The sequence below is a fragment of the Rissa tridactyla genome, chromosome 9, assembly GCF_028500815.1.
Source record: "Rissa tridactyla isolate bRisTri1 chromosome 9, bRisTri1.patW.cur.20221130, whole genome shotgun sequence".
Classification (NCBI taxonomy): Eukaryota; Metazoa; Chordata; class Aves; order Charadriiformes; family Laridae; genus Rissa; species Rissa tridactyla.
This window is the reverse complement of record NC_071474.1, coordinates 20,433,619-20,454,468: the sequence shown is the minus strand read 5'-3', so window position 1 is coordinate 20,454,468 and position 20,850 is coordinate 20,433,619. Positions and strand designations below refer to the sequence as shown.

Genomic DNA, 20,850 nt, shown 5'->3' with positions numbered 1-20,850 from the left:
TGGTCATAGCATATATTGAGAATCCATTTGTGTACTGCATGCCCCTCACAACTGAAATATGTATGTGTTAAAGGATGCAGCGTGTGACTCTTATTTTGAAATGCTCAGTGTGTGTGCAGTGGTCAACCCAACATTTTAGAGTAAAAAAAAATATATTTTAGCCCAAAACATGGCACAAAACACCCTAATTTATTTTTCTGTGATACAGTGGAGTTCTAATGTTTTCAGTGCTTCAAAAATTACTAGGCAGCATTTCTACTGAAATTGCAAATCTGTAGTTTTTGATGACAACTGGTCCACCACCACACTGCACCTGGTGTTCCTAACGTAAGATAAAAATCTATATTTCTGTTAGCAGTGTATGTACATTGCAGTAAATGCAGTTTAGAGCCCTAATGTGTAGTTAACAGCGTTAAACAGAGTTGCCACTCGAATGTGCAGGACACAGCAAACGGGTTTTGTTACATAACTATGAATTTGTTTGCAGCTGGGTCCTAGCTAGGCAAAACAGATGCTGTAAGGTATAAAAGGATTAAACTCTCTAGGTTACATGCCGAACGTTTTGCTAAATATTTCATGTAGCATCATCTGGCACACATTAATTATGTTGTATTATTACTGTTCTAGAAAATAGCAGTTATAAATAAGCCATTTTTTCCTGCTGCTTTGAACTTGGAGCAAAACGTTAATACGAACAGCAGCATGTTAAGTTTAATATTTATCATTAAGTGAAAGCCTAAACAATTATGAGTAACGTCTGCTATCTTTCAAAGGGTCCTTCTCAGCAGGAGTTGACATCTGAAGGTCCCCACTAAAGTATGTTCTGAGGATCTCCAGTAAATTGGCTGATGGCAGCTTTTACTGTGCACTGAAGAGTACTTTAACTGGAAAGCCAAATGCCAAATTAATCACAGATAAAAATAGCAAGCTGCTCAGTTCTCTTTGTAAAATCAGAAATATTCTAAAAAAATTTTTGTGAAGCTGAATTTTCTCCAGATTAAAGCCAAGAGCTATATAACCAGTGAAGGGTACTCTCAGATCAAGTTATTTTAGCGGGTTTTCATATTGTAATAGAAATAACTGCAATTAAAACTTGAAAATGAGGACAACTTTTACTACAGAAAAACTGTAATGGAAAATATTCTTTAAAGAAAATGGAAGACATTTAAGTAAGTCCTAGAATCTCATCTAGTCTGAGGCTGCATCATTTGTCTCACGTATGAAGTACCCGAGTGTATTAACTTCTTGGACTTAGATAGCTGTCTTGTATACACTTAGCTATGTTGTCATGCATCACGTACAGTTCTGTAGCCTCTAAAACCACTAATATGAACACCTTGTAATCATTAATATATGTATTCTCGCAACACAGTGGAGAAGCATTGTCCCTAATTTTAAAATTATGAACAGAAAGAATAAATAATTACCTTGGGAATCCATAACAAAACAGAAGTAGACATCAAATTTAACACAATCCTTTGTTTATCATCTTAATTTGGGTGCTTTAATAACTCTGACAAGTAAAAACATTTGGATGAATAAGGAAGCATACCTAAAGGAATCTTCTGTCTTCCAGTGCATAAGACAGTAAGTCTCATAAGAAGCAGTCTTAGAAGTTAATTTGACTTTATTTGAACGGAATACAGTCATCTAGAAAACAAGCTAACTCATTTTTTAAACACTGACAGATGCAAGAGACAGCACAGGTATTACCGGAGAAGCAGTAGTTTCATTATCTCTTAAACTACTTAGAATAACAAACCACATTACAATTTGTTAGGACAACTTGCCTAATTTGTTAGGCAGGTTGGGAATACTTGCCCTAACAAGTTCTATCATGCACTCAAGTGAGATATAAACTATCCAGTCTTTAAGTTTACTAACATCATAATATGCAAACAGTTTCAAGTAAATACGTTTAACTAATTTGAAAAATCTGTCACCTTCCACAGCACCACATGAAGTTATGGTGTTAACATTTAATCCACAGCAATAGCTAAATATTTTAAATACTTACGTAATACACTGCAAACTCTACGTAAACACTACGTACACCAAAAAAACATACAAAGAACAGGAAGATCATTTTGATTAGCAAAGACAACTCAAATGTATCGCCAAAATCATTTTTCTGATCTTACGACTTATCCCCAAACCACTCCCAGTAAAGGCACAGATAGTGGTGATTTTTTTATTATTTTTTTTTTAAACACACAAAGCCAGAATCAACACAATAGGCCTATGCAGCCAAACGCTGCTCTATTTCTAGGAAAAACGGGTAAGGAACTTCCATTAGTGTAAGGATGTCCCAGGAAGATTCTAGTCACTAAAAAAAGATCTCCAGCATTTGCTTAGTGTCCTAGGTTCAAATGCAGAAAAGAATCAGAAATTAAATTTAGTTTAGCAGAACTTTACTGTACATCTTGGATATGAATGCCAGATAGAGTTACTTGCCTATTCCAAGGCAGTAACTGAGACTCATCTCACAATCGGCTATTAATGGCACTCAGTAAAGATAGAATTTTTTAAATTAGATTGGTAATTATTGTTCAAAGATTATACTCGTAAAGTATTTGACAGTACTTTTACTTGGGTACACAAAACCTTTAAATAAATAGATGTATCAAAATGTAGTGTAACTACACAACTTATCACAATGCTTCAATAAATAATGGAGTACAGATCAGAAAATTTAAATCATTTCGACTTTTGCTTATTACGGTATCTAAAAAGTTCTCCTTTACCAGGCAAATGATGCAGTGTTTGGCAAAGAAATGCTATTGGTAATTCTTTAAACAAAGATCCAAGTATATTTGTTATCCCCTCTTTGTTAGAACCATTTACGAAAAAATATTTTAATAAATCTATATCCTAAGCTATGTAATACTACTCCTACTAGTACACTAAGCAAATTGCCTTGCGTGATTTATATACACTGATGAATCCAGACTCAGGTGCTCTAACGGTTTCCTAGCAGACAGAAAGCATTGCTGGAGTCTATCACGTTTTGTTTCAAATGATCTTTGAGAAGTTAGAAAAAACTCCATTTTGGCATTGCTGCTTTTAGGGCACATTCCAAGCACTTTTATAACCACCATCAGTGATCTAGAAATCTGCAAAAGATGACGATATATTGCATTCATGGTATCAAAAAATAAGAAGATTGAGCACTGAATTTTCAACATAAAAATAGAGCTTGAGGTATTTATACAACCCTTTATAATGGAGATTAAATCTTACCCATTACGTGTTCTCTGCAACTATTCAGGACTTGTTACATGAAATACCATTCCTACGTTATTTGGAAGATCTACTGTTGCACAAGGTGCAAATAAAACTCGGTCTAACTTTTATTAGCTATAAAATTTGAATACTAAGAAAGTACTGCCTAAGTTCAGTACAAAAGACTAAAGCAATTGGCTTGCACTGAGACTTAGAAAATAAACAAGCAGGTCCTGCAGCCTGCACAGAACCCCCACCACCCCACACCGCTGTCTGCACACAGGTTGCCGAAGCGAGTGCAGTGCCTCTACCCAAGCTGCAGCAGAGACACCTCAAGTCAGATTCCTTCCTCTGTTCTTGACAGTGTATTGTACAGCAATGAGCTCAAATATGGGTTTTGCTGAGACTGTGGGTCATTTCTAGCCATGTTGACAAAGTACATTTTATCAAAGATGTCGGGGATAGATTAAAAAAAACACTCCATGGATTCACTGTGTTTCTTTAAATGGTCATATTAAAACCTTGTAAACACCAGATGTCCTTTGGGGGGAAAAACAAAAACAACAAAAAAAAGCCCACCCACAAATCAAAAAACTACAAGATAGACACAATCCAGGGCCCACACAAGGGAACTGTAATACCAGCGTCAGTTTGAAATTCAGCAGGTAGACTCTCATTTAAGCATGTCACTCGAGTGAGCTTTTCAGTTTGCTTTTGATAACTGAAAGGGTGCAAAATAATTTTCAGTAACTTGTTTCCATCTCCTCTGTTAACTTCAGATCATTTTTTTTTTCCAGAACTAGAAGAGATTTTTGTTAATCTGAAAACTATGATATTTTGCATTCAGTATAGGCACAACCTGAACAAAAATTATTGTAATTTCTAATGCGCAAATATGATTTCTCAAGTGATTAACTGTTTCATTTTCTAGACTGTTATCTGTCAGAGAAGGGAACCGAATTCTCTGGGGAAATATCATCAACACTGAACTAAATATAAAACATCTCAATTTCCTTCCAGGATAAAATGCTAAATAGTCAACATGTCCTAAAATCATGCACTATTTTATTTACCTATTTGTATTTTGACGAGATAGTTTAACATTTTCACATGGCCTTTGTAGAATGTCTTTCTAGTTTGTGTGACTATATAGCTAGTGTTTATATGATTCATTTCTTAGAAAACACATGCACTCATGAAAGGCTATGATAAATTGAACACACTTGCTCCAGAGCATGTTTAAAACACTACTGCTTGCAAGACCATCAGTTTGACATAGCCTGTTATAGAACACAATAGGCCAAAACTAAAACTTGGCATGCCAGCACACTTTAATTCTGTATTTGTGAAATAATTTTTCAAACTTAGGAGCCCTTTTCACTACTTTAAAAGGAAAGCCCACACATACACACAAAATTCTAACAATTCTAACACCATATTTGTTCTTTACCAACTAGCATATACCTTGTTTTAATGGTTTAAAGCGATTCAATCCCTCAAGACTGTGCATATCCAGGCATTACTGCGGAAATAAAGACACTCATCACTATTCTTCTTAAATTTTATTCCATAATAAAAAATAGAAGATGAAAGAAATAGAGTGTTCAAGAATTAAAGCAATTATTGGTCGATGTAAGGAGCAGTAAACTAATTATCTTTAAGGACCTGGTTCATCAAAAGTAATTCTGGGTCCTCCATGGCATATTTGTAGGCTTCGACAAAACAGAAATCCAGACTGTCTTTTACTGAAGCAGGTCCTATATTATCTACAGAACGCTTGATTTCATATTCTATTTATCCTTCTCTTTTTGTTCTTTTTCCTTCTTTTCACGTTCAGCTTTTGCTTCCTCCTCCTCATGTTGTTTTATCAACTGTTCCACCTCCTTTTGCTTCAGAACCCTTATTACTGTCTTTCCGTTCTCTCTTGTCAGTGTTGCAATTTCAACTGAAACATATGGAACAGACAGCAGCGTTACATTTTGTCCTTTAGGCAGAGCAATCATCAGAAGGGTAAGATTTGCGGTGACAACTGACAATGAAGCAGAAGGCTCTTGTCCTGCCTCTACAAAGAGACCTGACTGGTGAGCCAGACGGCAGCAGTCCTCTCTGCAGCAGCGTACACAAGCACGTTAATACCTCTCCAGTCATTCTTCCACCAGACACACAGCCATTCCTGCTACCGCACCAATGCGCCTGCCATCTCTACGCTGCAGTCTAGCCCCTGCAGCTGACCGAGGTGGATCACCCTCAACATCTATATGCCTCTTAGAGAGGCTAAGGCTAAGAGCTGCTGCATCTTCTAAAAACATTTTTCACATGACATCTAAAAACCCAAAAAATACATCTAGTGCATATACATTCACTAAATTTTCTTTTTTTGAGCAAAGGGTGTTATCCCGTATTAGCAAACTGCTTACCTTTCTCTGCAGAGAGTTTGCTGACATCCATGGTTTTGTTTAGAACCTTAATGGCTAATGCAAGCGCAGTCTTTAAGGTCATTTCTCCTTCTTTGTAGTCTTGCTTTAGCATTGACACAGCTGCCTATAAATTTCACAGAAATTAAAACGGTATCTTTGGGCAATCAACCAAACAGTTGCTTTTTGCCAGATAATATCTATACACGATTAACATCAGTGCTTCTACCTATTTCTACTCTGCACTAGTAATCAACAACGCAGTTTAATTAGTACAGTGCAATTTATGCTTTTTTTTTTTTGCTTGACTTTTGAGAGGTAAAAAACCAGAACTTACAGCACTATTATTCCCAATGCATGTAGCTTTCCAGCCTCCATAATTTCCACTAGGATCACTTTGATACAGCTGAAATCCATAATGCTTATCCCAGCCAATATACAGCAGTGAAACACCAAAAGGACGTTTTCCTGTTGAAAAGAAGGCAATTAGCAATCTAAATTTAGTAACAAGATTGGTCATGAGTGACAATTATTTTCTTTGATTTCCTTTTTCAAATCTCCTCCTCTGAACTAGGATTTAACAGACTGTTCTGCTCTGTTGCTTGAGATAAGCACGCCGGCATCTCTTTTTAAGTCATGCGGTGGGGGGGGGGGGGGGGGCCGACAGCAGAGGTTTATTTCATTTAACCCTAAGAACAGCTCATTTCTGTCTCTACAAATTGTAATTTATCATCTTAGGACTTTAAATCAAAACTTAATACTTAAAGTAAGTAGCTTAGCTGTTAAAGCATATAACTTAACAGAGTCAAAAGCCAGGTACCTCAAAGGGTCATTCTTTCACACTACACATACTTAAAATACCAGAATCATCAGTTCATGTACTAAGGTGATATTTACATACATTTACAAGTATTTACAACATTTCCTAACATGTTGCTTGATACACAGAAATACTATTTTTTTTGAAGTGTTACAATATTGATACCCCTACATAGTGTCTTATTTGTGATTCATTGTGCCATTATGCTGGATGGGCCCAAAATGTTGAAAGGTTACATAGCAAACAATTCTCTGCTGGTCTTTGGAAGACATTCACTAAATCGAAAAGCACTCAAAGCATTCTGTGCAATGGGCCAGAATCTCAGCCATCAATTTCTCCATCACTAAGAAGTGGCACCTTCAGTAGCAAAACAGTAACCACGACTACCCATCCCCTCCTTAAATTTGGCTATTGTTTTTCCTGGTATAACTTGTTACAGAAGAAAAATTATGGAACAGAATAATTCTTTAGACATTTAAAAGCACAACGGTTCATCACACTTCATTACCTCCGAACTGCGTATAAGCCTGCTTGATATCACATAGTGCTGTTACCAGCTGTTCGCAAGGAATGGGCTCTTGATATTGTAACAAATACCTAATACGAAAGAGGAAAAAACAGTTTTCAAAATTTGTTTTCCTGACAGTATCCTGTATCACATTTAACAAGAAACAAGCTTCTGAGTTAGACCCTCTTTGATCTAGCTGCTTTATTTCAAACAGTCTACTTCTGCTCTACTGAACACATGTTCGTTTTGATTTAATACATCAACAGAACTGAATCTGACATTGCAGGCAAGTAAAACCATGTTAACTGTGAGCAGACCTACCTCTGCGCAATCAGTCTCAGTTCATTTGTTAGAACATTGGCATCTGAAGTTATTCCTGCAACACTGCAAGCCATGTCCCTGCAACAGAAGCACACCAATTAACTGAATTCCTATCAGTCGCCAGCAAGTATTAACATCTTCATATTGCAGCTGAAGAACACCTGCTGTTGGGCCTTTTTCATCAAAACTACATAGCTGCCATATGAAAGTGGTTCATCAGCTCCTGCCTTTAGGGTACATCAAAAATATGTAACCTTTCCGTAAGAGCAGAGGTGGAGAGCCAAAAGTTAGCGGGTCAGTATGTTCATTAAGTGTGTAGTTCTGAGAAGAGGTTCATGCCAAAGATGATTAAGTCTCGACTGGCTTGATGAGAGCTATCAGCTACGTAGAGGCGTCTGACACAGCAGATCAGCGTACCAAAGGAGCCGTACAGGCCTTCACTTCAGTGGAAGGTGCTGGCTGACACACTGCCTTTGTGTAACCAAAACTTAGAGATCTCAACTTGATCATAAGAAAAATAAATGCATCAAGTCCTTGATTGTTTCATTGGCTTTTAATTTAAGATCCCTTTTGCCCAATGTGATATTGCTACAAAGCTTTCACTACACAGAAAGGATTCAAGAAAAATAATCCAGGTTATTTTTTCCAGTTGAACTTCAGAGAAGGGCTGGCCTAGGCAACTACTCTGGTGCACTGTTACGCAGCCTCCTTGAAAATCCAGCGCTTCCTGCAGTTCAGCTGCTTGCAAGATCGGCACCGAATTGAAGGCTGACAGGATCAAAAGCCATTTGCACCTTCTGGCAAGGATGAAGCTCTACCTCCCTTATAGGCAAGAGTGCATAATCCATAACACTTTCTGCTCCGACATCACAAATTTAACTTCCAGAGAGCTAAAAAGGAAGTCGTAATGGGGAGATCTGTCATCTCTGCTACAACTGTGGCAAAGAAACTTCAGACATGTTTTACCTAATTATCTTGTTGTCTTTGAATCACAAAAAAACCCCAAAAACTTAGAAAAGGATGCTGAGCTGAAATAGTATGGGGATTTTTGTGTGGATTCTAAAGAATCCTACCCCACTAAATGGTATTTTGTAAAACTGAGCATTCCCAATTTTCTGAAGTGCTGCAATAACATTGCCTTGTATGGGGAAGAACCAAAAAACTAGTCATACCTGTCTAAAACACTGAAGAAAAAGAATACTAACACTTTAAATAAAATAACACCAGGTTCAGTGCTAAAAATGTCTGAAGAACAGCAGTGTTTCATTACTGATTACATCACTGGACATATGATCATCATTTCAACTTACTCATTAAGTTTGTATATTTTCTCTGAGAAAAAAACTTCATCAAGCAGCTTGTGAATGTTGCGTCTCTCTGCCGCTAGCAAAACACCGTCATTTGCTAGAATTCCCAAGCAAGTACCTGCATGTCCAATTGCTTCCATTGCATACTCAACCTGGTACAAGCGACCTGGAGAGGATTTATAGCAACATCAAAAAAGTAACACTGGATAAGACCAAGTACACAAGGTGACTTAAATTTGCAAGAATCTGACATACTCATTGGACAACTGAGTCTTACTTCTTCAGTCTATTACCAGTTGATAGTAAATTAATTGGCTGAAAAGGAGGAAGGAGTGAGAGAAGGAAAATCCACAGATCTGGATAAGGTAATACAGGGCATTGCCAATGTGGGGAAAAAAAACATTTTACATTAAAAAAATAAAAAAATCTACAGAACTCTCTACTGCAGTAGAATGAGCCAAAATGGGCTTTCAATAATCAAAGAAAATATTTGACATAAGAGTCCATCCCATGTATGAAACAGGAAAACATGGCTGGCACGTCCTTAAGAGTACCAAGGAGAGGTGTGATTGCACCAGCGGGATTTGCGTTCTCGGGGAGGAGCAGTGACAAAACCCATCCATACTCAAACAAAAGACAAACAGTGAAGATTTGCTCAAACCATGGCAGGTGATATTACCTACTAATGGGGTACGGTTCATTACTGCTTGAATTAGAATGAATTTGGAAGTCTCCACTTTGGGCCCTTGGTGTCCTTACAGAATTGGGAGCTACTTCTAGGTAGGTACCCACTTCTAGTGGGTAAATATGATTTCTGCAAATCATATATGGATGGAAACATGCTGTAAACAACCAACCTTTATACAAGCAGTTTGTTACTTAGTTTTGAGAAGCTGGATAGAACAGTGAGAGTTTACTTGAAAGTGTGGGGTTAAAAAAATACCTTCTGGAGAAAATATGGTAGTTCTGGAGTCATATCTTCGAGACTGCAAAAAGCAACAGCTCGTTAAATATCATCGTTCTCTTGTCAGAAAGCAACATTCTAAAATTAGCGATGCTCGGAGCCGCACATCAAACCCCAGTCGCTGCGTGACCTCGGTCCGGCCCCCGGGTGACAGGGGAACGCGCTGCCCTTACACCGGCGGGCCCAGCCCCCGCTCCCCGCCGAGCCCGCACCCCCGGGGCCCCTCCGCCGCGCCCCCGCCCCGGCAAAGCCCCGGGGGGGCGGGCCCGGCCCGCGGCTGCCACTCACCATCGTGCCGGGGACGCGCTGCGGGCAGGAGGGACGCGGCCTGCAAGACAGCACAACGCACGTTAACCGGCACCGCCGGGCCCCGGCCCCGGCCGCAGAGGGCGCTGCCGCCGCGGCCGCACTGCAGAGTCATCCCCGCCGCGGCGGGAGGCGAGGGCCCCGCCACCTCTCGCGGCGCGCAGGGGCCCGCCCCGTTCCCCCCAGCGCGCCCGCCCGCACTCACTCACTCACGGCAGGCCGGAGGGGGCCGATCGGCCGGGGAGAGCGAGCGGGTCCCGTGCGGAGGGGGAAGAACCGGGCGCTACGGCCGCGCCCAAACCTTCACCGCTGCGTCGGAAATGGCCGCCGCGCCTGCGCGCTGCCGCGTGCCAGGCTGGGGCGGGGCCCGCCGACCCTTTCCCCCACCGCCCGTGGGAGGGGCCGCGCGCCGCCCGCCCTAACGGCTCGGCCGCACGCCCCCGCGGCGCTGTGAGGAGCGGCGGCACGGCCCGCCCCCCGCCGCGGCCCGGAGAGCCCTCCCTCAGGCGGGGACGGCGACCCCCGCCCCGCCCCGCCCCGCCCCGCCCCTGGCGCCCACAGACGTCGGAGGACGCGCTCCAGGGCAGGCAGCGCCGCCTTTATTGCAACAGGGCCGGGTGTCACCCTGCGAGTACCTCAGCAGCCGCCGATCTACTGTGCGGGTGCGCCGTTGGTATATGCTGCGGCAGTCTCAAACCACGTCTTCTCTACAGCTTCTTGGCCCACCTCAGACATTGTCATTAAGTGTTTCCATCCGGTTTTGGCTGTGATCATGAGGTATTCCTTGTTTTCTGGGTACAGCAGGGCCGTGTGGGCTGCTATGACGAGGGACTGGGAAAACCTCCCGCTCACCAAGAGAAACAGGGCACCTCTCTCCTCCTCTGTGAGGGGCACCACACTTTCAAACCCTGCCAGAACATGCCCCCCAACGCTCAGCGGATCTGGGCTCTCAATCATCATGTACATGATGGCTATTGCGACTTCAAATACATAATACCCATAACTCATGTCGCCAAAATCCAGGATGCCTGACACTCTGTACTGAGGATTCTCCAGGGAAGCAGAACTGGAGTCTACTAGAATGTTGTGGTCATTCAGATCTCCATGATTGATACCTAAGCACAGAAGAAATAGAAACAGTATTTAATAATTCCTAAACAACAAAATCTAACTTCCCCCCCCCCCCATTTCTTAGCGAAACAGCTTTGAAAAGATGCACAGAGGCTCAAACACGTAACTACCAAATCATACTAGCCTCCCTCAGCACCAAGCGTTACCTTTCACGGCCTTACTGCTTCCTCGGAACCTCCAACCCCACTAACAGGTGACCAGAGAGCAATCGATAAAGGGAGCGTTACGAGATCTTACTCTGGGCTGGTACTACCTGTGACAGGCTACAGTGTTTTTCCAACACAGAATAGCAGCTTTCAAATTATCAAATTGAAAAATTATCATCAACATCAACGTGAGTTGAATTGCAGAAATATGATTAAATAGTTATTTGGGCCTTTACGAAAGGAAGCAGTGGACTCCATATATGCTTCATATACGCTTATTAAGCTGATACAACAGCATGAAAATCATCACCTTAACTGAAAGCAAACTCATCAGAAAGATCAAGAACTGAACCTGACTCTGGACAGCACATTCCTCCTGGCTTATTCTGCGCTGTGTTCATTCAGCACAATATTTGTACATGTCTAGCTAGGAATAAAGGAGACTTTTTTTCTTCTTTCTTCCTTTTTTTTTGCCTTTTCCACAGACCCAAACTCCTGTAAGAAATTTCAGTGTCTCCGTTCAACATAATTACAACAAGAATACAATACTCACAGGCTCGAAAACTGCTCAGCTTGGGGATTACTTTCCCTTTAAACTGCTCAATAACTTGTTCCACAACTTCACGGTATTTGTTCTGGCCCAAGGCATAAACGTACTGATCTAGAAGGGGAACGTTTGCCAGGTTCCAAATGAACTGACCTCGATGCAGACTTTTTACTGATGGATGATGGAATTTCTTTGGAAAAAGCACAAGATAAAATAGGCCATAAGTAAAACCCCTGGTTTTACGATTAAAGGGCTTGATTCAAAGCCGCTATTAACTTTAACAGGTTCCTAATGAGACTCACTGAAAAGCACTGTGACTTTGACCATTGCTTTGTATCATCAAGTAAAATAATAACCTGAAGAATGATTAAGGCAAGCATCTTAATATCTACATAGAACCCAAATGTTTTTTTCTCCATTCTTTAGGTAAAAAGATTATCTTAAGTCATTGGTCACTTCAGTAATTTAAAATTGATACTGACTTTCTGTAATGTGCCATTATGTAGCACCTTTGATGCCTCGCCAAGGCCAGAGTCGCACACTGGCAGAGCCCGCACTGCACAGCTGGCGCTACAGAAAGCTGTGAGAGCAGGAGAGACACAAAGCCTGCCGTTGGGCCGGGAACAGGCACGCTCTCTGCATTTAAAGGTGGCAGCTTCTGGGGACAAGCCTTAGGATCAGCTGGTACGTGAAAAGTCCTGAGGACAGAAGCACTTTATGGAGACACTGGGCAGAGCTTTGTTCTTACAAAAATTTGCCTCTGTGCATCCAGGTAGCCTAAATTTTTAAACAAGGTCCCTAACCTCTCTCTCACTAGCAGATGAAAAAGGTAGTTTCAGAAGTGACATTCAGGGAGGAAGAGCATCTCTCCCACGGCATACCACGCTTATCCTTGAATCCTCTAATGCTTATTAAGTTGGCTTGTGGGCTGGATTCTACCAGTGCACAGGGCAAATAAAAAAAACACTTCCCACAAGAGTAGCTGGCTTCCTCTTAGAAAGAAAACCATGCTTGTAATTACGGCTCTGAAAGATAGCTAAATGATAGTCAAAACTGGAACCGTGTATGAAAAAGTAAGGAACACGATGAAGCCTACACCAAAAATCACAATACAGGGTCCCTAGTGCTATGTAAAGCACCACACTGGTAGGGAGAATGCCGGCTGGTAACCAACCCCTGCGATCTTCCCAGCACAAATCAGATATTCCAGCAAGCTGTAAATGAGTTACCACGTGTGTGAAGGGTAATAAAAAGTCACGAGCCCTTGTTACTGTAAAGCCATGGACAGTCACTTTGCAGCCATAAACTTAACTTATTTCCATTCAGAGGATGAGAGGCACATCCAGGCAAAAATAGCATTCCCCCCCGAGAACGTGGGGGAATACTATTTTGTGCACAAAACAAAGCACAGCACATTGCTTTGCTATTAAGTGGACAAAGTAAATGAACTGGCTAGAAAAGACAGGCTGTATTTTCTGATCTGTAATCAGAAAACCTCACACCTTAGGTATTATTTTTAGTGTCAATGACATTTTGAAGTTTTGACAGAAATGATTGCAATTTTCTTTCTTTTAAATGACAAACCTTGGTAGATGATAATCCGTATGTTAAGGGCACAAAGAGCCTATTCCATCAAAATTTTCTTTCTTCATCAACTATTTCCTCTCTGGTAGGACAAGTCACAGTCATATTTTGAGACTATCTGGTCTTTATAAATTGTTCTAATCGCATTATAAGAGCGTGACCAGTGTTGGGAAGCAACAGTAAATAATCTTTCCCAATTGAAAAATGCTCTTGTAATTTAAGAATGCGGTTTGTAAAGCTGGCAATTCACATTTTGTAACTGTCTGAAGCCAGTAGCCAGAACATTGAGAAGGAAAGGTTAATGAAAGGCAATAAATAATGCAAGAGTTCTTTTACATATCAAACTTAATTACTGGCTGAGTTATCAGCTTTATTATCCTGTATAATTACAGCGTAAAGAAAGAACTGTTACTTTGCATTAAGATGATTTGACTTGGAGCAGTGCAAATGAGAGAAGTGTCACAAATCTCTGTTCATTAGCACAGCTGGTATTGTAGGGAAGGAACCAACTGCTACCAATGTTAAATGGTCACAGTTCTTATGACCAGCAGAAATAGAGCAAGTCAAAATGAATTCAAAATAACAGATCAGCCAGCTATGCCTGATGTGCATTATTCAAAAATGCTTTAAAACAAGCTTTACACGCTTCTAATTCAGGCAGCCTAGGGTTCACTCTCCTTATTTGCCAGGTTTGAAACACCAAACAGGGGAGTTTTGCATAAGCAAAAAGAAATCCTTATCCCCCTGTTCATGGTACTAAACTGCATTGCAGAAGGATCACCAGTACCAAGCCATAAGCACCAACTGGTGACGTTACTTGGGGAAATGCTTTAGTAACAGCCAGCCTGGAGGCTGGCACCTGAAAGATGAGTTAAACTGACATCTGCATTCACCAACCTCAATTTTGCAGATCAGGAAAGCAGACAGCAACCACAAGAAGAAATACAGAGGAGGAATGATTTGAGAAAGACGTTTGTGAGGCCGGAGCAAGGAAAACTCACCTCCGAGAGAGCTTTATCCAAACTGGCAGCGAGTTTACCAATCTCATAGAGAATCTGCGCGTTTGTAGCAATTTTTGCTACAGGCATGCCTGGCAGGTAAGTCAGCAGTCTGACCATGTACTTTTTGTTCCCAGGTCCCGTATCTAACAAGCAGAGAGAGGTGCAGTCAGTCACTTTGATACACGCTACTGAGTATTATTACTTAATGCAAGAGGCAAAAAAGGTTTATCTCAGTGTAGAAGTCATCAGAGGTAGCTGATAAACAGATTTCATTCAAAGATTTGGTTTACCAGAATGTTGTACGATGATGCGCAAACCTTAACACACTCGTAACCTGTGCAGGATGTGGACCCCCCCGGTGCTTGCAGCCACCGGTTTTGCAGCGGAACGGGAAGTGTTGGGAATCCCAGCTTTTGTATGGAAGTTACAGTGAAAATAAAAGCAAACTGTCAACACGATCTTTCTTCCAGTTGCTGTTAAAGCAATTTGTTCTGGCATCATAGATGAGCTAGAATAATATTTTACACCATTCTGTAGGCAAATAATTTGTAACATCATTTAGTCAATGAGGCTTTTTTTCCCCCTTTTCTTGTGCAGGAGCAGGTCAGGTCAAAGTTTTCTCCAATTCATCACACTGAAGTTATTTCCTAAGTGTTTTCATAGTTAATTATTACTCTCTTTGACTTGTTTTGCTTCTGGTATTTTAAGTTTGGACTAGTATGGGTAGACATACAGGTGACCTGATATATATCCCCATATATTTAAATATAAGGCTAAAGTTTTACTGTAGTAAATATACAGAATGCCATCTAGCAAGCTGAAGGCAGTAAAGGTGCTTGGAATTGCTCACCTCCTGCCTCCAGAGACATGATGTTACCATCCTTTGTAAGACAAGGCGTAGCTGAAGGGAAGCCTTCAGCGCTGAGAAACATCATGGCCTGGGTCTGCGCTTCAATGAGGTCAGGCTCCTGGCTGTCTTCTGAATTGGTGATTTTGAGGACATATTCGTCAGCACCTTCAGCCGCACCTTTGTTTCTTGAGACACGCACGTGGAAATTCTGATCATCGTAACTGGGGAGCGGCCTGATCCCAGACACCTTTAATCCAAACACCCTGTCAACCAATTCCGTTGCTTCTTTTTCACTAAGTGCAGGTTTGGTCAATGACTGGGGTTGGCAGTTGTTTCCAGAAGACATCACGTCTCTAGGAGGAAAAGAGAAGCTGGATGGTCTTATCTGTATTCTGACACCAAAAGCAGCAATTACTGCAACAAAATGCATTCGGGTACTGGAGAGGAGTTTCCTACGCCTACTAAACAGGAAAAAAAAGCCTGCTAAGCCAGCCCAGGTTTCTTACATCACAGCTTCTTGTCAACTACTTAGTCTGCAGCCCCCCCTCAAGAGAGTCTTCTACAGAGGTACGCTCAATCTGTTCAGAACAACTAGACATGGAAAGCTTATTAACTAGGAGTATTCTTATTAACTAATTTCCTATTAGTTAATAGCCTAACCTGGTATGTTGCCAACAAGGAATGATTTCCTAAGGAAGAGAGCTGATGAATCTTGGTCCAGGAAGTTCTAAATTCGCGTCTGCAAAAGACAAGAAACATTTTAGTAGATGTCAGTGTTCCCGTAGATGTGCTCTTCAGCGTTCCCGCGGTAGGAATTCAGAACAAACCCACAGCCGCTCGCACGGGTCTGGCGGCGCCGAGCCGCGGCCCCCGCTCTGCAGAGGAGCGACCCTTGGACCCTGCGGGCGCCGCGACACCGTTATCCCGCCGCGGACTCCCGGAGGGCGGCCGCCTGCCCGGGACCCCGCCGGCACCCCCGCTCGCCAGCCCCCCGGCGGGGCAGCGCGACGGGCCCGGCCGCTGCCCCCGGCGGCCGGGGGACCGCGGGGAGGCCGCCGAACCGGGCCGGGCCCTTCGGCCCCCGCACTCGCCGGGCCCGGGAGCCTCCCGGCGGGCAGCGGGACCGGCGGCGAGCCGTGCCGGGGCCGCAGCGCTCCCTGCGGCGGGCGGCGGCTGCCTGCTCGGCCGCGCAGCGCTGCTCTGTTTGTGTTCATTCAGCCTCAGGGGGCAGGAAACCGACAGCTTCCTGTCGGAAGGGGAAAACAGCCAAAAAAACGTGCTCCCCCAGCTATCGGGAGAAACAAAGATTTACATCTCTTCATTTTGTTTAAATCCTTTTATCAGCACAGAAGATCAAAAACTCTACCGGCTGTTTTGACCGAGGATCTGCTGTTTTGACCTGCAGCAAACCTGAGGCGCCTTTCTCAGGGTGTCCTTTAGACTGTGCCGAGTTCAGATTGGGAACGCTTGTCCAGTCCTAGGGCATTTTAGACTTAATTAAAATCATACAAACCTCAGTCCCCCCACAGATACTAACTTTCAAGATCAATATTTAAATCTCTTCCGAAATTCTAAGAATAGAAAAGAAAAAAGAAAGTAATCTTCTGCAGTATTTGAGGTCCCTCTATGACAGAATTAGAAATGCTTACTGAAGTTACAAAAAAAAAAATCAAAAATCTTGGTTTAAAGTAAATGAGTTATTAAGAATCCTCTGTCCCGATATTTCAGTGTTATTTGTAATATTAAAGACATTACTTTGAAAGCATTATTTTAATCCAATAGGGAAATAGAAAAGGGAAACTATTTCCCCAAGAAACAAATAGAAGTTTCTTGGATTTCCCCCCGTTTCAGAACAGATGTTACTAAACGAAGTGATTGGCCAACTCATACATGTTTTTACCTACTTCACTCCCCCAGCCCCCCAGAAAGCACAAGCAATTCTTTTCAAGAATAAAAGAGCTCCAGAAAATATTCAGGGCTCCCTCTCTTGATTTCGGAGGCTGACTGAAGGTTCAGCTCACCGGAACAAAACTGATCTAGCAGGAAAACATTCTTGCTATGCTCATGACTTTAAGATACATAGCAGGTTGCAGAAAAAATCAGAATATACTTATTCTCTCTGTAAACAAAATTCCAGTACATTTTTCAGATCTGTACCTCGTTAGGCTGCCTTAGCTTCCAGACAGTAGTGCCAAGTCTGAGCACCTACAGACTTCCACCTACAGCCGTCCAGGCTTCTCCCGCCGAGCCAGCACACTGTGTTTGGGAGGCAACGCACAGGGCTGCGGTGGTACTTTGGCCTCTCTTATCTGTAAGTAAGATAAGACTTGAATGATTTAGCGTCTCTGGGCTGGGTGCAAGTCTAATGCCTCCTTTAAAAAGCCAGTCCTCAGAGATGGGGCAGCATCGGACACCCCCAAATCACTTTTGAAGATCCCATCTATCTGTAAGCTCTACGTGCCATAAATGTAACCTCAGTCAACAGCTTGCTCTAATGCAGGATTTGATCTAGATTCTAGATTAAACATTTTCCTGCAGAAAAAAAAATAGGTTATTCAAAGAGTGTTTGGTATAGTTATAACACCCCAACTAGTATCTGTAGCTCAGGTAACACAGATAACCTCTCTCTAAACCAAGTACGCATGCTTTGAAAGCCCACATGTGAGACACTCCTAACGAGGAAACAAAACATGCATAATTACACCCTTTTCCTTATTCACCCCACCCTTTCATACATACCTACATTACCATTTTAAGTGTATTCCATTCTCTCTATTCAAAATAGATTGTAACATACATGAACTGTCATACAATTTTCTTTATTAAAAATAATTTACAGCATCGTTAACTTTTTATGCACAATTATCATCAACTGAACTTAAGATATGTCTATACAATACTTACTGAACTTAAAACTTACACTATTCTGTTGGCTTTAAACAGCAGACATTTATTTGCAGTTGCTTAAATATAATTAATATACATAATTTCGTGTCCTTAGGTGTAAAATGTATAAACATCAACACTATCCCAAAGCTTTGTAGTTTGGGAGAGGGAGGAAGGAAGAGGGGCACAAGGAGAGAAAGACATTTAGAAAAACTGGAACAGATTCTTCTCTGAATCAAACCAGAAAGAAAAGTCTAGGTTAAATACGTCTAACACACCAAGTCACTTCTTCAAAAAGGTACGTTTCCTCCTATGCTTTAGGATACTAGAAAGAGGTCTAACTGGGCAAGGTTGTTTTGTGTGTGATCACAGCAGTCCTCTGACTGTGCCACAACCCGCCACTGCCAGAAAGCAGATGTCACTCCTGCCCATCTACAGCTCCCAGGATCCTAGCGGTGTCCAAAGTTAAACGTCTTCCCTCTGCCACTGGGCTGTTGAGCGTTGGCTGCCGCAGGCGGGAGAGGGGACAGGCACATTACCACAGGCAGGCAGGCGTTACCTTGGCTGGCAGTCGGCTACCACACGAGCGGCAGATGGGGACATAAGCAATGCTGCTCCTCGCAGCGCCCACCACGCTCCGGGCGTACGGATCCTGGGGGCAGGAGTCAGTCTGCACAACTCACTAAGGTGCTACGGACCTCGGCATAGTTAGGGGTGGGCCCACTGCAGCAGCAGTAGCCTAAAGCTGAATGGAAAAGGTGCCAAAGCACAGCTCAAAAGCTGCCTTTCATTGATTTTAAGACACAGGAGTGCAGCAGAATTAAAGTAGTTGCTATGGTAATGAAACCCGCCATATGTCTCCTAAAAGAGATGACTCTTTGGTCATCATATTGGTGACAACTTGCAGGTAAGTCACATCCCTTGAAATTGCACTTCACAACACTGATTTACCTTGATGTGGCTCCTGACATTTACCTTCTGAAGCAAGGAGTGTGTTACTGCGCTAGAGAGGGTGGGAGGCTGCCTTGCCTTCAAGCATCAGCAGTCACACGAGTTGTAAATAGGCTTTTAGTTGTGTTTTTATTTATCATCTGCATTACGTGCCAGCACTAAATTCCTATTTGCTCCCCAATAATGAACATGCATTTTCTTGAACTAAATCAAGAACATGCCTTTGAGCTGGGAAAAAAAAAATACTATTAGGTGCTGTTGTACAAGAAATAAGATTTGCTCAATAACTCTGGATAAAATTAGCAAAAGCGTACCACAGAACGGAAACTCATTCAGCGTTCAGTTGAATATAGTATTAAAAAAATGCATTGATTTATCACCCATATCAGTGGTAGGAGTCACTGGAATGGCTTTTATCTTGACTAAAAGAAAACCACAGCAAAACTAGTGAAATGTAACAACAGAGTATACAGTGTTTAAAACTTCAGGGAACTTTGTCCAGTAAAATAAAAAAGGTGTATCAAAGTTATGCCAATGAAGTCAAATTAATTTGGCATTTGAAGTGACAAAAAATTAATATATTGTAATAATTATGTCAGGGGTTTTGTTTTGTTTTTGAAAGGAATGTCAGAAGCATACTATTTAAAGATTTGAACGGTGCATCTGTTAGTTCGCAAGTCAGCTAGCTTAGTGTCTGGTTATAAATTGAAAGCACATGTAGTAAAGCTAATACAGTCCTCCTGGAAGTTTTGATACTTAAGACGTTTCCCAAGAGCAAAAAATCTTAAAGCAGAATCTTGACAATTCATAGGCAAGTTATTGCAGTTTTGTTCTCCAAAAGAAATTAATCGCTACATAAACTGTCAGCGGTATTATGAAGCTTTTCAGAACATAGGAGCGCAGAAAGAGCATCTCGAAGCTGACGAGTCACTTGCACAGATGAGAAGCTGCCAATGCTTAGTTACGTGGTGAAACAAGCACTTTTCCAGAAACTCCGCATCTTCTGTTAATATTAAATATGGAACAGGGGGTTTACCGTCAATGTGTTGACAACTAAATCTATGAAGTTGCAATGGTGTGAAAGAGCCCGATTTGTTCCGTGTTCTGGGATCTTCAGCAGAGGAATCTGATGCTTGTCTGGGAGAGCTGTAAACTAACGGCACATCAGAAAGCATTAACAGGCAGCACGGCTGCCTCCACTACCTAAGATTTGACACGTCAGTATAACTTATTAGACATAGGTCGTTCTTAAAGCAGAGGAATTTAAACAATTCTAATAAATGTTTTTAAGATTTTTAAAGGTTAAAATACTACGGGGAGGTACTTGGTCTAATGATATTGCAGACAGTACAGTAAAAACCGATGTCAGAAGTGACAAACTGCATCCCTTGAAGTACATATGACAAACTTCAATCGAAGGACACTGCAGCTTGCCAAAATGCTGGGGTGCTACACTTAACTTGCATGAACAAAATAATTGTGAGCTTTTTGGTTTGTTTGTGGGTTTTTTTGTTTGTTTGGGTTTTTTTTTGTTTTGTTTTAAATGCAGAGATGTTTCCCATACTTCTAAGCACAGAATATTTCATAGCGTGAGCAGTTTTAAGTCTGGATCCAGATGAAATATAATTCCATAATAAAGGTAAGAAAGTCACGATCTGTGATACAGGATACCATGGGCCTCATGTGGAGTTGCTTTTTGTTCAGCACATAACCTAAAGAGCAAGAAATTCAAAACTGAGTATCTGTTTTAAGCGCCAGATGCAAAAAAAAAATTCTGTTTGGCCTTTAACATTCCATACTATGTGCTACCCTTTAACCAACAAACAGCAGTACACAGATTTACAGTGGAAACAACTGCAGAAAAATCTTCTTACATAATAATCTTCAGCACA

The 20,850-nt window shown here is 41.8% G+C and overlaps 3 protein-coding genes across 13 annotated transcripts in view; all 3 read right to left on the bottom strand.

The window, feature by feature from the left end:
* Positions 1–1,609: 1,609 nt before the first annotated feature.
* PSMA4 (proteasome 20S subunit alpha 4) lies at positions 1,610–10,547 on the bottom strand. Of its 4 annotated transcripts, none has more exons than XM_054215539.1 (9): positions 10,498–10,547; positions 9,845–9,884; positions 9,536–9,578; positions 8,596–8,758; positions 7,286–7,363; positions 6,965–7,053; positions 5,974–6,104; positions 5,640–5,763; positions 1,610–5,167 (listed from the first exon to the last, which is right to left on the bottom strand). In XM_054215539.1, exons 2-9 carry the CDS (start codon positions 9,845–9,847, stop codon positions 5,013–5,015), a joined length of 786 nt encoding a protein of 261 aa, XP_054071514.1. In that variant the 5' UTR covers positions 9,848–9,884; positions 10,498–10,547; the 3' UTR covers positions 1,610–5,012. The 4 variants fall into 4 exon arrangements, with proteins under 4 accessions (XP_054071514.1, XP_054071512.1, XP_054071513.1 ...); XM_054215537.1 differs by lacking the exon at positions 10,498–10,547 and adding an exon at positions 10,072–10,173; XM_054215538.1 differs by lacking the exon at positions 10,498–10,547 and adding an exon at positions 10,076–10,168.
* On the bottom strand, positions 10,514–20,105 carry HYKK (hydroxylysine kinase). Of its 4 annotated transcripts, XM_054215532.1 has the most exons (8): positions 19,995–20,105; positions 17,279–17,430; positions 16,488–16,598; positions 15,782–15,860; positions 15,122–15,474; positions 14,272–14,414; positions 11,693–11,876; positions 10,514–10,977 (listed from the first exon to the last, which is right to left on the bottom strand). In XM_054215532.1, exons 5-8 carry the CDS (start codon positions 15,465–15,467, stop codon positions 10,514–10,516), a joined length of 1,137 nt encoding a protein of 378 aa, XP_054071507.1. In that variant the 5' UTR covers positions 15,468–15,474; positions 15,782–15,860; positions 16,488–16,598; positions 17,279–17,430; positions 19,995–20,105. The 4 variants fall into 4 exon arrangements, with proteins under 4 accessions (XP_054071507.1, XP_054071508.1, XP_054071509.1 ...); XM_054215533.1 differs by lacking the exon at positions 16,488–16,598; XM_054215534.1 differs by lacking the exons at positions 16,488–16,598; positions 17,279–17,430; positions 19,995–20,105 and adding an exon at positions 15,949–16,151.
* Positions 17,920–20,850, bottom strand: part of IREB2 (iron responsive element binding protein 2) — a 26,499-nt gene continuing 23,568 nt past the window's right edge. For 4 of the 5 annotated variants that reach the window (XR_008468602.1, XR_008468605.1, XR_008468604.1 and 1 more), the window contains one exon: positions 17,920–20,670. The gene's annotated coding sequence lies outside the window, so the exon portion shown is untranslated. The remainder of the gene's footprint in view (positions 20,671–20,850) is intronic. The other variant, XR_008468603.1, reaches the window with a different exon arrangement.

Bases quoted from the DNA above. Each gene is read 5' to 3' on its own strand.
- PSMA4 (XM_054215539.1), bottom strand. The intron at 7,054-7,285 runs GTAGGTCTGCTC...CTTTCGTATTAG, and splicing joins CTGAGACTGATTGCGCAGAG to GTATTTGTTACAATATCAAG. The intron at 5,764-5,973 runs GTAAGTTCTGGT...TGAAATTTATAG, and splicing joins GCATTGGGAATAATAGTGCT to GCAGCTGTGTCAATGCTAAA.
- HYKK (XM_054215532.1), bottom strand. From the start codon at position 15,467: ATGTCTTCTGGAAACAACTGCCAACCCCAGTCATTGACCAAACCTGCA. The intron at 11,877-14,271 runs GTGAGTTTTCCT...CTTTTTCCAAAG, and splicing joins TGGATAAAGCTCTCTCGGAG to AAATTCCATCATCCATCAGT. The intron at 10,978-11,692 runs GTGAGTATTGTA...TTCTGTGCTTAG, and splicing joins GCTGAGCAGTTTTCGAGCCT to GTATCAATCATGGAGATCTG.